Source organism: Eumetopias jubatus, unplaced genomic scaffold, assembly GCF_037043125.1.
Source record: "Eumetopias jubatus isolate StellerSeaLion01/CBP00866 unplaced genomic scaffold, mEumJub1_p1.0 scaffold_1, whole genome shotgun sequence".
In the NCBI taxonomy this organism is placed as follows: domain Eukaryota; kingdom Metazoa; phylum Chordata; class Mammalia; order Carnivora; family Otariidae; genus Eumetopias; species Eumetopias jubatus.
In genome coordinates this window covers 213,096,192-213,112,179 of record NW_028274807.1, presented here as the reverse complement: position 1 = coordinate 213,112,179, position 15,988 = coordinate 213,096,192, and the positions used below count along the sequence as shown (strand labels likewise).

The window sequence follows — 15,988 nt, the reverse complement described above, 5'->3', positions numbered from 1 at the left end:
TGACTCATCACTATATAACACCCAGTGCTCATCATAACAAGTGCCCTCCTTAATGCCCATCACCCCTCTAGCCCATCCCCCACCCACCACCCCTCCAGCAACCCTCAGTTTGTTCTCTATTATTAAGGGTTTCTCATGGTTTGCCTCTCTCTCTGTTTTTATCTTGTTTTATTTTTTCTCCCCTTCCTCTATGTTCATCTGTTTTGTATAAGGACTTTTTAAATTTTTTTAAAAGATTTTATTTATTTATTTGACAGAGAGAGAGACAGCGAGAGAGGGAACACAGGCAGGGGGAGTGGGAGAGGGAGAAGCAGGCTTCCCGCCGAGCAGGGAGCCCGACGTGGGGCTCGATCCCAGGACCCCGGGATCATGACCTGAGCCGAAGACTGACGCCTAATGACTGAGCCACCCAGGCTTTTTTTAAATAAAGATTTTATTTTTACAGTAATCTCTACACTCAACGTGGGGCTTGAATTTACAACCCCAAGATCAAGAGTTGCACACTCCACCGACCTAGCCAGCCAGGAGCCCCCATAATGACATCTTTATTTATTTATTTTTTAAAGATTTTATTTATTCATTTGAGACACAGAGATACAGAAAGAGAGAGAGAGCATGAGCAAGAGGGAGAGGGAGAAGCAGGCTCCCCGCTGAGCCAGGAGCCCGATGTAGGGCTCGATCCCAGGACCCTGGGATCATAAACTAAGCCGAAGACAGACGCTTAACCATCTGAGCCACCCAGGCGCCCCCATAATGACTTCTTTAAAAAGCCTAATTCATCACCTTCAGAGGACGATGGGGAATGAATTCATTATTTTGAAGAGTGGTATACGAAGGGAAAAAATCAAGCACTTGTCTTGCCTTCCTTAAATGAACGCTCCATTGGGTAGCCAAATGGGATGCAAGGAGAAGCATCTGGCCGGGGAAGAATTTTAGATTATCAGTGAGGGAGGGAGAAAGGCTGGGAGGACATCACTGTGTTGCCGCCCCAGAGAGCCTCTGGGTCAACGGCTGTCAGCCCCATGCCGGAGAGACAACTAAAGCATGGGGCTTTGGTGGAAGACCCTAGCACACCCTGAAGTTGTGCCAGAGGAGCAAGCTTGAGTCTGACCCCAGTTCCAGACCCAACTGCCAATTCGCAAGGGAATGTGGAGGACAGAGGAACGCAAGTGTGGGATCGGCAATACCCGGGCTGTGGGAAATGCTCCAGGACAAACAGCCTGAGTTGAGCAATTGATTTATCGTTAAGGGAAGGAATGCAGGGGGGGAACACTGTGAATTAAAAGAGACTTAAAAGACATATCATTTCCTTTTTGGATGTGCAAGAGTAACTACAGTGTCTGCAGACCCCCACTTGGGTGACAGGCTATTCAGAAACACAAAGCAGGGATTATTACAAAAGTCACAACATTGGGGGCGCCTGGGTGGCTCAGTCATTAAGCCTCTGCCTTTGGCTCAGGTCATGATCCCGGGGTCCTGGGATTGAGCCCCGCATCAGGCTCCCTGCTCAGCAGGAAGCCTGCTTCTCCCTCTCCCACTCCCCCTGCTTGTGTTCCCTCTCTTCCTGTGTCTCTCTCTGTCAAATAAATAAATAAAATCTTGTGGTGTTTTTTTTTTTTTTAAAGTCACAACAGTGGTTACTTTGTGGAGTGAGGAGTCACTGGGTTTGGGATGTGGGGCAGGGAGGGACTTCTGGGGTCGCCGGTGACACGCTACATTTTGACCTGGGTGGGGGTTATCATGATGCTCACCTTCAAGCTGGGTTTCTCAAACTCAGCTCTTTGGACATTCAGGCCAGATAATTCTTGGTTGGGGTGGGGGTGTGTGTGTCCTGTGTATTGCAGGATGTTTGGCAACATCCCTGGCCTCCACCCATTAGATGACAATAACAGCTCTCCCCCACCCCATCATGACAATCCAAAAATGTCTCCCAGATATTGTTGGATGTCCCCTAAGAATAAAATCACCCCTGGTTGGGAATGCCCTCTTCAGTACCTCCAAAACCTATGCATTTGGTTCCTGTGGGTTCCTGGATCTGACTCTGTGTGTGTATGTATTTTATTTTACAATAAAAACTACTTTGAAATTTCCAGTGGAGTTTTCATGGGAAACTCAACTGACATCGGCAGGAAAAAAAAAAAAAAAGGCAAGAAAAGAAAAAGACAGGAAATAGCCCAGGAATTTTGTAAAAAGAGGAGTATCAGATATTGAGCCATATCCCAAAGCTATAGTAGTTAAAGCAGACTGGCACTGGGACAAACAAGACAGATGAATCTAGAAATACAATAAGCTCCCCATCTATGGAGCTTTGTACTTCTCCTTTGCATGTGCAGTTTATCCCATTTGGAGCACAATTCTGTAAGTGTCACCAGTAGTGGCTGCCTCCCTGGAGCCTGAAAGTCAGGGATCGGCCCCTCCCTTTCCCTCCCATCCCATCCTGTCACCCCCTTACCATAAACCTTACCTTGAAAGTCTATCTCTGCCTCTCAGCTTTGTGGCCCAGAATGGCAGGAACTGTGACCCCTCAGGGACGTGCACAGTGCCTGGTGTATATTAGGTGCTCAATAAATGCTAAATGAATCAGGAGATGGGTTAAAGAATTCAATCTAATTTAAAATCATTCAACAGGGACGTCTGGCTGGTTGCAGTAGAACATGCAACTCTTGATCTCATGGTCGTGAGTTCAAGCCCCACATTGGGCATGGAGCCTCCTTAAAAAATTTTTTTTTAATACTAGAAAAAAAATCATTCAACAAACATTTATTAAGCACTTACTGTGTGCCAGGAACCCTGGATGAAGCAGAGACCAAAATCAATCAGTTCCCTGTCCTATGGTGCTGACACTTTAGAGGGGGAGACAGATGGTAAGCAAGTAAACAAATAAATGTCAGAGATTCTTTTTGTTTCAGATAATGAAAGTAGCTCTCAAGTTAATAAAGCAGAGCAAGGGAAAAGACAGAAACTAGAGAGGGACCACATTAAGCCTTTAGGGGTGGGAACACACAGGTCAAGCCCTCCAGAATAGAAGGTGCCCATGTGAACATGTGCAGGGAAGAACAGTTCAGGAAGCTGGAACAGCTTGTGCAAAGATCCTGTGGTAGAAAAGAGCCAGGGTCTTGGTACCTCACCCAGACACTGAGACTTGAGCATCAGTCCTTCTAGCTTCCACCCGAAGGATCTTCCAAACACACAAATCCCATCGGGTTAGTCTCTTGCTGTCTTCCCATGGCTCCCTAGCGTCCAGTGGATCAAATCCAAGCTCCTTATTCCTGCGCTAGGCGGGACTTGGCCGTCCCCCCCCCCCCCCCCCCTACTTATTCTTCCCTGCCAGCAGGCGCACGGGGACAGTCACTTCAGGCCCCGCCCCCAGCCCCGCCCCACGCTCGGGCCGGGACAGTACCGCCCACCCCCGTCACCATTGGACAGCTCGGAGAGCAGCGGGCGCTGGTTGGCTGGCGTGGCCATCAGTTAGGGTCGAGGCCTTGATAACCCGTCCCCGAGCTTCGAGGGGGCGGGCTCGGGTGCGGGCGCGGCGGGGGCTGCGGCTTCAGGTAAAGCGCCAGTTTTCGGGGCCACCGATGGGGGTTCTGGGGGGCATTAGGGGACTTACAGGGTAGGGGTACTGCGCCTCCTGCCTTTCTGCGGGCTCAGTGCCCTGCGACGCGGCGGGCTTCGTGTCTTCTGGCTGGGACCCCCTCCCACACTGGGAGCCCCAGGTGGGCAGCGAGCAGAGCTGGGGACTCTGGATTCGTGAGATCGCCCTTCACCCGCCCTTAGGAGCCAAGTGGTCGGCTTGTTCGCCCCCTAGCGCCCCAACCGACTCCGGGACTTTCCCAGAGTCGCTCCTGAGAGCTTGGGGACCTGGTTCCAGCCCCTCATTCTGGACCTGGGTGTGGGGGGTGATACGGAAACGGTGTTGAGGGGAGGGACGGACGGCCCCCGGGCCAGCAGACAATGGGTAGCGGATGGAACCGCCCGGCGGCGTTTCCTGCAGGAAACTGCTCTGTCTCTACGAGGCCCTCCTGGGGTGGGTGGGTGTGTGTGTGTGTGTGTGTGTGTGTGTGTGTGTTGGGGGTGGCAGGTACTTGAGTATCTCCCCCTCCCACCATCATCAGCCTCCATCCCCACGTCAGGGGTCTGAGAATCCCGCCCCAACTGTAGGGGGTGCTACCATTCGGGGCCTCAAGCCGGGAAGAACCCCCTATCCCCAGGACTGGGATCCACACTACCCGCCGAGTCCCCCACCCTTCAGGTTTCCTGATGACAACTCCGAGTCCCGAAATAGATCCTGGGGCGGGAGTGGGGGCGTATGGCGTCGGCTCTGACGGCCTAATGAGGGGGTCTCAGGCAGAGGATCCGATCTAGTTGACATCTCCCGCAGGGAGCGGAGAAGAGGGGAGGGCAGCCGCGCCCCATTCTGGTGAGGCTGCAGACCCTGGAGCCGCCGCGGTGTGGGCCTGCTTCTTCCCCCATTAGGGAAACACGCAGGGATAGGCAGGGATGCAGGCAGGGAGGGATGAACCCCCTCCAGCTCTCTGCCCCTGCCCTGGAGGGGAGGGCTGCTTCTAGAAGGCCATCAAGTGGGTGGCCAATGCAGAAACACTGGCAAAACCGCCTGGGTTAAAATCCTGCCGCTGCCTATGTGTGACCTCGGACGGGCCACTTAATCTCTCTGTGTCTCAGTTTCTCCATCTGTGCAGTGGGGTAAAGGATAATGATAAGAAAACTTCCCTCAGAGGGTTTAGCTAGGATTTTTTCTTTTTTTTAAGTCAATAGCCATAAATTGCTTATAGTAGAGGGGGACCCATAGTAAATGGCAAGAGTATTGTTGTTGTTGTTATTATTACTCAGCCCAGCGCCTGGGTCTGGCTGCTCTAGCTGATTAGGGTCTTAGGGATGGCCCACAGCTGTTTTTTTTTTTTTAAGTTCCCAGGGCCTCAAATTTGGGTGTGACCAGGTCACCAGAGGAGGGGGCTGAGCCCACTGAGTCACACTGCCGGCTGTGGGACCCAGACCCCCTACGTGTCACTGCTCACTATATCCCAGGGCCCAGACCTCTAAGTCGGCCCAGGTTTTTTTCCAGGACACAACTCTTCCCTAGCAGTTTCCTGAAAACAAGTTGTGTGGCTGCCCTCCTGGCCTGCCCCTCTCAGCCAGTGTGAGGGGGCAGGAAACAGCTGCTGCAGGACTGGAAGGGGCCCTGTCTGCCTTGGGGTGGGGTGAGGGAGGTTTTAAGGGCGTAAGTCCCCCAAGCAGTGGAGCAGGGGGTATTCAATGGCTGGTGAGTGTTAGCCACAGAGGTGGTCATCAGGAGTGCAGGAGGCTGGAGGGGGGTGATGACAAAGGTTGCCAGGTGGTTGGCACATTGAGCATGGGGTCAGGGAGAGGACAGATGGATCTGACAGGCACCTGATGGTGAGGCTGGGCGGGCAAGGGGTCCCTGGAAGATGGGCAGAGCCCAATCTGAGGGCATTTCCCACAAGACAGCTGCCCTATTTGCTCTGTGCCTTGGTTTCGCCATCTGGAAAATGTGAATGATAATATCTACATTGCAGGATTGTATGGGGGTTGCATTTAATCAGGCGGAGCATACAGTAGGCACTCAAGACAAGCTGCTTTCCCCTCCTTGAAGGTTTTTCATGTGGGCTCTTCAAAGCCCCATCTTTCCTACCCTGTGCTTTCTGATTGTCCTTGTTAATTATTACATGAGATGTGGCCCAGTCTCCCTCAGTTTCTTAGAGCCTCCGTCATGTTTCCTGAAGAGTCCTCCCAGCCCCATGTATAGCCCCAGGTCTGACAACCTGGGTACTTATGGTTCCATTGCAGACTCTTTTTTTTTTTTTAAAGATTTATTTGTTTATTTGAGAGAGCGAGAATGAGAGAGAGAGAGAGTACATGAGAGGGGGGAGGGTCAGAGGGAGAAGCAGGCCCCTCGCCGAGCAGGGGCTCCCATGCGGGACTCGATCCCGGGACTCCAGGATCATGACCTGAGCCGAAGGCAGTCGCTTAACCGACTGAGCCACCCAGGCGCCCCATCCATTACAGACTCTTACAAGCCAGGAGCAGAACACCGCGGCACTCCACTAGAGACATCCTAGGGAGGTCGGTATCCATTGATTTGCATCCTTGATACATCTGGCCCACAACTCTCCATCATTCCCATAAGGCTCTCACAAGTGACTTGGTAAAAACTCAGATGCACAATTATATTTTGTTTGCATTTCTCTAAGGAGAGAAGAATTCAAATAATCCTGTGTTTGTTCTTTTTTTAATATGCAGAATCTGACCAGATGAATTTCTCATGAGCCCATGAAGGGCTTCCAACTCTCGCCTTCTTCTTCTGAAGGTTCACACCTCATCCCTTTGAGCATTAATTTCTAATTTTGCCCTGGGACTGACACAACTCGGCAGGTCTGGAATGACCCTTCTCTGCCCCCACACCCAGCTACTCATGTTCTCTGATCACTCTCCTCTCTTCTCCTCTTCATGCCCTTCCTGCCCCCTCCTCCCCAGCAGGCTGAGGCCTGGACCTGGGGATGCCCACATTCATTCATTCCGAAGTTTCAAGGCCTCTTGAAGGAGCAGGGAGAACAGGACCTATGTGTGTGGGAGGGTGGATGGGAGTCTGTTTACTTACTTAGAGTCCAGGCTGACTCCAGAGGAATGGGGCCAGCCCCATCCTCACCCCCTCTGGGGACATTTTCCAGGGTGTGTCTTGCAGCTACTTCAGAAAACATGGCCAAGTTTGCCCTGAATCAGAACCTGCCCGGTGAGTGTGCAAAGTGGGGGTACATGTGTGTGCATGGATTGATACTTGGTGCCCACGTATAGGCGCAGCCCCGTGGTTCCCTCCTTTGCATGTAGCTAGAGAGCCATTTCTAAAGGTCCATTGCATAATGTCACAGCCCTGCTTCAACCCTGCTTATGGTGCCCTATCACACGTGTAATAGAATTCCAACTCCTCACGGCGGCCCAGGGAGGCCCCCCTCGATCTGGACCCAGGCCACCTCTTCTACTCCTGTCCTTTCACTGTTTCGGGCACCCTCACCTCCACCTCACTGTTAACTCCTGCCCACCCTGCTCACTATATCCCAGGGCCTTTGCTCTGTTTTCCTTCAGGAACCTTCTGTCCCCAACTGCTTCCTCCTCATCATGTCAGTGCTCGACTTTTAAGTCCCTTCCACAGGAAACCTGCCCTGACAACTAGAGCCAAAGTCACACACCTTCTCCAGTTATTCTGTATTTCATCTTATTATTATTAGCCCTAAGCATCCTTTGGAATGATCATGTTTATTTATCTCCTATAAGAGGACAGGGGTTTGTCTGTCTTGTTCACCGATGTGTCCCCAGCGCCTAGAAAAGCGCTTGGCACATAGTAAGTGGGTGGGATTGCTTGACTGTTTGGTGCAGATAGGCATTTGGTCCTTGGGCATGCATGTGCGCAGTGGCATGTGTACAGGGTTTGGTGCAGGTGGAGCCCTGCAGGACTGTCGTGCGGCGGTGGGAGACGAGCTCTATCTGTCCAGTTTCTCCCGGGTCGTCCCCCTCCCCCAGCCTGACGCCCATAACACCCCGTCATGCCTGCAGACCTGGGCGGTCCTTGCCTGGGCTCCGGCCCCACCGCGGGCGCCCGCAGCCCGAGCTCGCCCTACTCAGTGGAGACGCCGTATGGCTTCCACCTGGACCTGGACTTCCTCAAGTACGTGGAGGAGCTGGAGCGGGGCCCCGCCCCCCGCCGCGCCCCGGGCCCCCCGCCCCCGCGTCGCCCCCGTGCACCCCGGGCGGGCCTCGCTGGCGCGCGAAGCCCAGGCGCCTGGACCTCCAGCGAATCCTTGGCCAGTGACGACGGGGGAGCATCGGGCGCACTCTCCCCGGGCGCACCCTCGGGGCTCCTGCTGCCGCCGCTGTCGCCACGCGTGCCCATCCGTAACTCGCGCGTCGAGCACACGCTCCTGGAAACCAGCCGGCGGCTGGAGCTGGCGCAGGCGCACGCGCACGAGCGCGCGCCCAGCCCCGCCCGCGCCGTCCCGCGCAGCCCGCGGGGATCTGGCCGCAGCAGCCCCGCCCCCAGCCCCGCCTCCAACCCCGCCCCCGCCTCTCCCGGGCCCGCGCAATTGCAGCTGGTGCGCGAGCAGATGGCCGCGGCTCTGCGGCGCCTGCGCGAGCTCGAGGACCAGGCGCGCGCGCTGCCCGAACTGCAGGAGCAGGTGCGCGCGCTGCGTGCGGAGAAGGCACGGCTGTTGGCTGGACGCGGGCAGCCGGAGCCCGACGGGGAGGTCGAGGCGCGCCCCGACAAGCTAGCCCAGCTGCGGCGCCTCACCGAGCGCCTCGCCACCTCCGAGCGCGGCGTTCGCTCCAGGGCCAGTGTCTGGGCCGATGGCCCCGACGGGCCGGCTTCTAGGCGCAGTGAGGGCGCGCTCGAGGGCCCCGACGGAACCGGGGCCCCCGACGGAACCGGGACCCCCGACGGGGCGCCGCAGACGCGGGAGGCTGGCGTCCAGGCGGTGCCCGAGACCCAAGACGCTAGGGCCCAGGCGGTGCCGGAGACCCGGGAGGCCGGCGTAGACGCTGCCCCCGAGACCCTCGAGTCGGACGCGTGGGTGACCGAGGCGCTGCTGGGGTTGCCCGAGGCCGCCGAGCGCGAGCTGGAGCTGCTCCGCGCCAGCCTGGAGCACCAGCGCGGGGTGAGCGAGCTCCTGCGCTGCCGGCTGCGCCAGCAGGAGGAGGCCCGCGAGGCTGCCGAGGAGGAGGCAGCTGCGGCGGCCCAACCCCAGCCGCGCGAGGCTGCCACTCAGACCCCGTGGGGTTGTGCTGCGAAGGCCACACAGACCGAGGCCCTCGCCGAGGCCCCTAGCCTGAGTCAGGAGAACCCGTCGGGACCCACGGATGGGGACAGAGCCGTGGCCCCTGCGGGTGAGTCTCAACCCCTGCCTAAGCCCTGGCTTGGTGGCTTCTGGACTCGAACTCAGTACCCTCATCTGACCCGCCAGGCATCCTCAAATCCATCATGAAGAGGAGAGATGGTACACCTGGAGCCCAGCCCAGTCCAGGACCCAAAAGCCTGCAGTTTGTTGGGGTCCTCAACGGAGAGTGAGCACTTTACCCCTCCCCATGGCAGCATCTGCAGGGACATAGACTGGGGTTTGAATCCTGGCTCTGCCCCTGACTCGCAGTGTGGTCTTGGAAAGCCTGTTTCTTCTTCTGTAAAGTGGGGACAGCCACTCCCACCTCGCAGGACGCAAGAATGAGCCCACAGGCTCAGCGGCCGCCTCCCACCCTGCCCCCAGGTACGAGAGCTCATCCAGCGAGGACGATAGCGACAGTGACAGCGACAGCGGCAGCGAGGACGGTACTGCCGAGCCTCCAAGGAGCAGCTTGTCCGGGTATGACAGAGGCAGGGATGTCGGGGACGACAGTGGCAAGGATGCCCTGGACCCCGAGCCGGAGCCGGAGCCCGAGCCCGAGCCCGAGCCCGAGCCCGAGCCCGAGCCCGAACCCGAGCCCGAGCCCGAGCCCGAGCCCCAGCCGGAGCCGGAGGCAGAACCTCAGCCTGGTGCGCAGGGGAGGTGAGCGGCGTTACGGACACGGAGTGGGAACGGGGGCTTTCTTTCCTGTCCTCCGCGCACCCCCTCCCCCTCAGACCCCTCCTGAGCCTCTCTCGGCCACCTTGATAGGTGCGAGCTGAGCCCGCGTTTGAAGGAGGCGTGCGCAGCGCTGCAGCGGCAGCTGAGCCGGCCCCGCGGAATCGCCCGCGACGGCGTGAGTGCCAGCGAGAGCCCTTCACACGTGGAGTCGCGGGCCCCATCGGGGACCTCCCCTGACGCCTTCTAGGGGAACCCATCGGATTTCGTAGAGTTGGGGGGCGGTCCCAAGTTCCACCCCTTGGCGCCAAGACATCCCCTGATCTCAGGCTCTCCAAAGGGATCTCCGCCCAGGGATAGCAATGAAGTTTTCCCTGTTTCCCCCAAAAGGGTGCGCCCCAAGCCCCAGGCCCACCCCCACACTCCCCAAAGGCAAGCGCTCACCGCCTTCCTCCACTCTGGGTTCTCCCACAGGCTCTTTCCCAGAGGGGAGGACCCCCGCTGGCTTGAGCCTGGGACCCGCACTGGCTGTACTCCCTCCTCCAAAAGGGTGCGGCCCACGGACCCCCTGAGACAAGCAGCGACCATCCTCCCCCGCCTCGATTCCTAGCCCCGCCCCCACACCCTCCCTGCCACCACAGTCCGGACCATCTCTGACGTCTTTCCACCGGTCCCGGCAGGGCGCGGCGCGCCTAGTGGCCCAGGAGTGGTTTCGAGTGTCCAGCCAGCGGCGCTCTCAAGCCGAGCCCGTGGCTGGGGTCCTGGGAGCGGTGGCGCGCCTGGGACCCGAGCTCCTGGCGCACGTGGTGAACCTGGCAGATGGCAACGGCAACACAGCCCTGCACTACACCGTGTCCCACGGGAACCTGACCATCTCGAGCTTGCTGCTGGATACCGGTCAGCACCTTCCTCCAGAGTTAGAGGATGCTGGTGTCCTGGGCAGATTGCCAAGGGCCTTTAGACCTCTCCACTCTGAGCTCTACCCTGACACCTGCCTCTCACTTTGCAGGGTGCCAGAATACCCCGGTTTTAAAGTTAGGTAGAGCTAAATTTAGAGGACTTACTTAGTGTCACCAGCCTTAGCTTCCTCGTCTGGGAAATGGGGATGCACCACCACCCTCCTTGGGCAGCTGTAAGAACAGGTGTAGAATAGCACCAGGCACGCAGGAGGAGGCCAGTCGGTGGTCACCATGCATTGTCCCTGAATCTCCAGTCCTGATGCTCACCTCAGTCCTGGGCCCCAATACCCAGCCACCTGCCTCTCCCACGGGTCAGGGCTCTGACCACCCTCCCAGGCTGGCCCACTGTGCCCTGTCCTCCACCCCCACATCCTGCATTGACTCCATTTTACACGTTTCTATCCCCTGCCACTTGCTTGCTCATTTCCTGCCCCAACTTTCCCCCTCTGGAGCTGAGATACACACATCCAGGTGTTCCTGAGCCCACAGACATGTATTAAAAACCTACTAGATACTAGTATGGTGCTGGGGTGGGGGTGGGCCACCCACATACAGCTACTTTCCCCATGGGACTCACAGCAGAGGAGACAGTGGGCAGTAGACAAACTGCCCACCAAGAGCCCTCCTGGGTGTCATCCTTCAGGTCCAGTATCTGCTGGGGCCTGCCCTTGGAGGCTTCTCAGTCTTACTGCAGGCCAAGGCAGGTCCCCCTGTTCTCTCCCTGACCCCACTGCCCCCAAACACACAGGTCTGTCCCATCCCTGAAGATCTTGGTGACCTGCTGGACCAGGAGCTCAAGCTTGGGAGGAGGGGACAATGCATGATTCAAGGCATCTCCTGCCTTAAAGGGGACTGGGGACTGGGGCAGACAGGCATGGCTGTCAGTCACAAGAAGCCCAAGCCTTCACGGATACCTTTTATTCCTTGCATTCAACCCCCCACCCCACCCCCCAGGCTCCAACTCCCCAGACCTTGCCCTGGGCTTTCTGGTTCTCACATCGATCATTCCCTCTGCCCGTCTGCTTGCTACCATGTCCCTCCCCCTACCCAGGGCCCTGACTCCTTAATATACTCCCCACATAAGGGCTGTTTCCTTTCACCTCCCTGGCACGCAGGGGCTGGGTGCGGCTGTGTATCCTTGCCCCTCATCTCCACCTCCAGAACTTTTCCCCTTCCTCCCTCAGCCCTACCTTGGAGCCTCTTATTGATCAGACCCCTATTCCCTCCACCGCCTCTTCTGGCTTCTCCCTCCAAACTGAGATCACTCTTCCCTCCTGGGGCCAGCTCTCCTTCTTTGCACGTGAACCCTCACCAGTTTCAGTATCCTTATGGAGCATCACTCTTACCTCCAGGCTTCTCAGTTCCTTGACCCCCCTCCTCCTGTCACCTTGGCCTCTGCCCTACATCAGCCTTACACTTTTTTTTTTTTAAGATTTTATTTATTTGACAGAAAGAGACACAGCGAGAGAGGGAACACAAGCAGGGGGAGTGGGTAAGGGAGAAGCAGGCTTCCTGCAGAGCAGGGAGCCTGATGTGGGGCTCGGTCAAGACCCGAGCCAAAGGCAGACGCCCAACAACTGAGCCACCCAGGTGCCCCCAGCCTTACACTTGTAAAGTCATCCCAAGATCTTGATGTCACTGTAACCATGCCCCCTCCACAGTCTCGTCTCTTCTCTCACCTCCCAACATTTTGGCTCTCCGGTCGCCTGGCCCTAACAACCCTTGACCCTCACAGGACCATTGTCTGTTGCTCCCCCTGCCTCCATTTTACTGCCCGCCCCCCGGTCCCCTTGCTTCCTTGTTCACCCTCCATTAACTACTCATTTATGTCCCCTTTCAAACTCCTCCCCACAGCGCTCCTTCACTTCACCCTACTTGCATGGCAGGCCCCAGCATGGGCCACAGTGATGGTTGAATGAATGAGCAAGCTCTCATGAGGGTATGGCTGTGAGCCTGTGCCTTGTGGGGAGAGGGGGAGTGGAGATGGACAATTAACAAGTAAAAATGTGAAACAATTACAAACAGGGATAAGGGCCACAACAAAACATAACTCAGGGAGGAAATCAACTAAAGTGATCCTTTGGCTTAGAAAGGCCTCAGGGAGGAGGGGAAAGGAGAGGGTAGGGGCAGATGGGTGGGTTTCCTGGCCAGGCTGCAGAGACCCGACTCTGGTTATTCCTGTGTGCCTCTCCCCACCCAGCACACTCCGCCAGTGTCACAGAAGCTTGTGGAAGCAGTGAACACCTAAGGGCATGCCACACAACTAGGAAACCTGCCCTCTTCCTTTAGATACTACTTAACCCTTTTTCTCCCCAGTCCATTGTCTGAGTCCCTCTCTATAGGGCATCCACTCCATGACCCTGATCCAAGCGCCCCTCCCCAACCTTTTGTAGCCTCATGGAACTTTCCAAACAGTGGGGGACAACAGCATCGGTCACTTTGGTAACTGAGCCCAGAGTAGGTGCTGTTGAGGGAGAGGCAACAGCCAGTAACCACAGGGCTCCTTTCCTTGAGCCGCTGTAACAAAGTAGCACAACGTGGGTGGCTTAAGAAAATGGAAATTCATTTTCTTGTAGTTCAGGAGGCCCAAAGTCCAAAATCCAGGTTGGCAGGCCTGGTTCCTTCTTAGGAGTTCAGAGCAAAGCAATCTGCTCCATGCCTTTCTCCTAGCTTCTGGTGGTTGCCTGCAATCTTTAGCATCCTGTAGCTGATGGCAGCTTCTCTTCTCTGCCTTTGTCTTCACATGGTCTTCTGCCCGTCTGTGTCTCTTCTAAGGACACCAGCCACACTGGATAGGGCCTACCATAATGACCTCACCTTGATTACATTTGCAAAGACCCTATTTCCAGTTAAGGTCACATTCATGGGTACAGGATAGGTAGGACTTTGTATCTTTTTTGGGGGGGGCACAACTCAATTTGTAACACAGGCTTGGAGGAGAAAGGGTTCCAAAGGAAGGGACATAAGTTAGGTAACACCCTCAGAAGCCATGGTGGACAATGGCCTGTATTCCAGGAGCAATGGGGAGATGTGGGAGGGTTTTAAATAGGTGGCTGGGCCAAGTTTCTCTTTATCTGCTGCATGGAAACGAGTGGATTTGGGCACCAGAGTGGACCAGTTGACAGCTTTCTTTGTTTTGGGGGAGGGGGCAGGGACAGAGGCAGAGGGAGAATCTTAAGCAAGTTCCATTCCCAGCACAGAGCCTAACATAGGGCTCGATCTCACGACCTGAGCCAAAAATCAGAGTTGGATGCTTAACTGACTGAGCCACCCAGGTGCCCCAAGTTGCCCTAGTTCTCTGGGGGGTGGGGGGCCAATAATGGTGGCTTCGTGGGTGATAGCCACAAAAATAGGAACTTCGGTTTATTGAGGATGTACTACGTGGTAGGTTTTGTTCCAGGTACTGGGGGATACAAAAGAAAACCAAGTCTCTGAACCAGCTTGCAATAAGCAGATTTGAGCAGAACCCTGAAGGGGAGGGAGCCACGTGGCTCTTGGCTGGGAGCATCTTGGAGGCAGAGGAAACAGTGAATTCATGATCCAGTTACCACCCCCATTACATTGATGGCAAACCTAGTCGTGGGGGAAGTAAACCAGGCTGGGCTGAGGGTGTCAGCTTCTTGGTTGACTGACCACCACCACCACTCTCCCAGGGGTCTGCGAGGTTGACCATCAGAATCGGGCTGGCTACTCAGCCCTCATGCTGGCTGCACTTACCTCTGTGGGGCGAGAAGAGGACATGGCTGTGGTTCAGAGACTCTTCCATATGGGCAACGTTAACGCCAAGGCCAGCCAGGTGCGTGGACATTTCTTCCCTGGGTCCCGGTCTGCTAGAGTCACTTCTACTTTGGGTTTGTCTCTGACCTCTCTTTCTCCAGAGCCCTCCCCAGCCCTGTCCCCTTCTTCCTCCCCAGACAGGACAGACGGCCCTCATGCTGGCCATCAGCCACGGCCGCCAGGACATGGTGGCGGCCCTGCTGGCATGTGGGGCAGATGTAAATGCCCAGGATGCAGATGGGGCCACGGCGCTGATGTGTGCCAGTGAGTACGGGCGCCTGGACACGGTCCGGCTGCTGCTGGCCCAACCAGGCTGCGACCCAGCCCTCCTGGACAATGTGAGCCACCATGGGGTTGACGTCGGGACGGCAGGGTACCCATGCCTTGGTCTAGGGACCTGACTGTCCCCACTGTCCCTCAGGAGGGCACCAGTGCCCTGGCCATTGCCCTGGAAGCTGAGCAGGACGAGGTGGCCGCTCTGCTGCATGCCCATCTGAGCTCGGGCCAGCCTGACCCCCCGGTGAGTGCAGCCCCTGGCCCAGAGAAACCAAGCCTCCCAGCTGCACGTTGGGTTCAAAGAGGATACCAAGTGTGCCCCGGGAAAGAGGCCTCCCTTTCTTTTCCCCTGGGGAATCAGCCAGGATTGGGAACCTGGGTTTGAAACTCTTGCATGTGGCTGGGATCTGATGTTCACCCTGCAAAATAACCGTGAGACACATCTCCATGTTACATGAGCCCGAGGTCTCCAGAGGGGAAGTGCCCTAAGACCAGACTAGAGCTGTTAGACCTAGCTCAGACCTTCCCTGTCAGTGGACTCCCGCTACTGCCTCCAAGAGGCTTCCACCAAAGAATAAGGGATCCTGTAGAGTTAGGGAGGGGAAGTGGGGTGCAGGTTCCCTGCAAGCCAGAGTTTGGCCAGCAGCAGGGAGGAAGGAGGGAGGGCCAAGCCAGAAGTAGAATACTCAAGTTTACCTCCAAGGGAAAAAGGCTTATTCTCTTTTATAAAACAAATGCCAGGCTGTTCTCAGTACTACTTAATTAAACTCATCCAATCAGCCTGCGATCTTGCACTCTTCTGTAGAGATGTGGGGAAGGAGAGCTGGAGTTGCCTCTTCAGGGTCAGATGGAGGCAGAGGTAGATTCAAAACCAGGCAGCCTAGCTCCACTGTAAAAGGTGGAGTCCCTGCTTAAGTGGGACTTAAGGGTAGATCACAGGGTAGAGAAACAAAACCTCCATCAGGTCAAGTATCCCTGAGTGAAGGGACTGAAAGAAACCCTAGCTTCCTGCCCACAGGCAACTGACAGGACCCGTCCCCCACCTCTCCCCCCAGTCAGCCCTTCAGCCCCTCACGGCTGTGCCTGGTGAAGGGAGAATGCAGTGACCACAGGGAAGACCCCCAGCCTCAGTGAGCAGCCTGGCACCCTGGACCTGGATTGGGAGAGTCTGTTCTGTCCTCCACCCCAGCCTCTGGGACACAGCAGGGGCCAGGGTTTGCTATCCAGATGCTAGCCCTGGGCCAAGAGAAAGGCTTGGATGGCTCAGTGTTCAGGAGAGGCTCATCCTGGACCAGCAGAGTGAGAAAGGGGCTGAAAAGTGACAAGGCCCCTGAGTCCACCCAATTCCATAATAAAGCATTACTAACTCAACTTGTGTCTTGTTTTGGGGACACA

The 15,988-nt window shown here is 56.4% G+C and overlaps 1 protein-coding gene across 1 annotated transcript; it reads left to right on the top strand.

Moving 5' to 3' along the window:
• The first annotated feature begins 6,238 nt into the window (after positions 1–6,238).
• On the top strand, positions 6,239–15,955 carry KANK3 (KN motif and ankyrin repeat domains 3). The gene is made up of 11 exons (XM_088017661.1): positions 6,239–6,769; positions 7,588–8,913; positions 8,991–9,090; positions 9,210–9,445; positions 9,524–9,566; positions 9,675–9,759; positions 10,262–10,478; positions 14,194–14,336; positions 14,455–14,655; positions 14,739–14,837; positions 15,649–15,955. Exons 1-11 carry the CDS (start codon positions 6,487–6,489, stop codon positions 15,697–15,699), a joined length of 2,784 nt encoding a protein of 927 aa, XP_087873787.1. The 5' UTR covers positions 6,239–6,486; the 3' UTR covers positions 15,700–15,955.
• Positions 15,956–15,988: the final 33 nt, after the last annotated feature.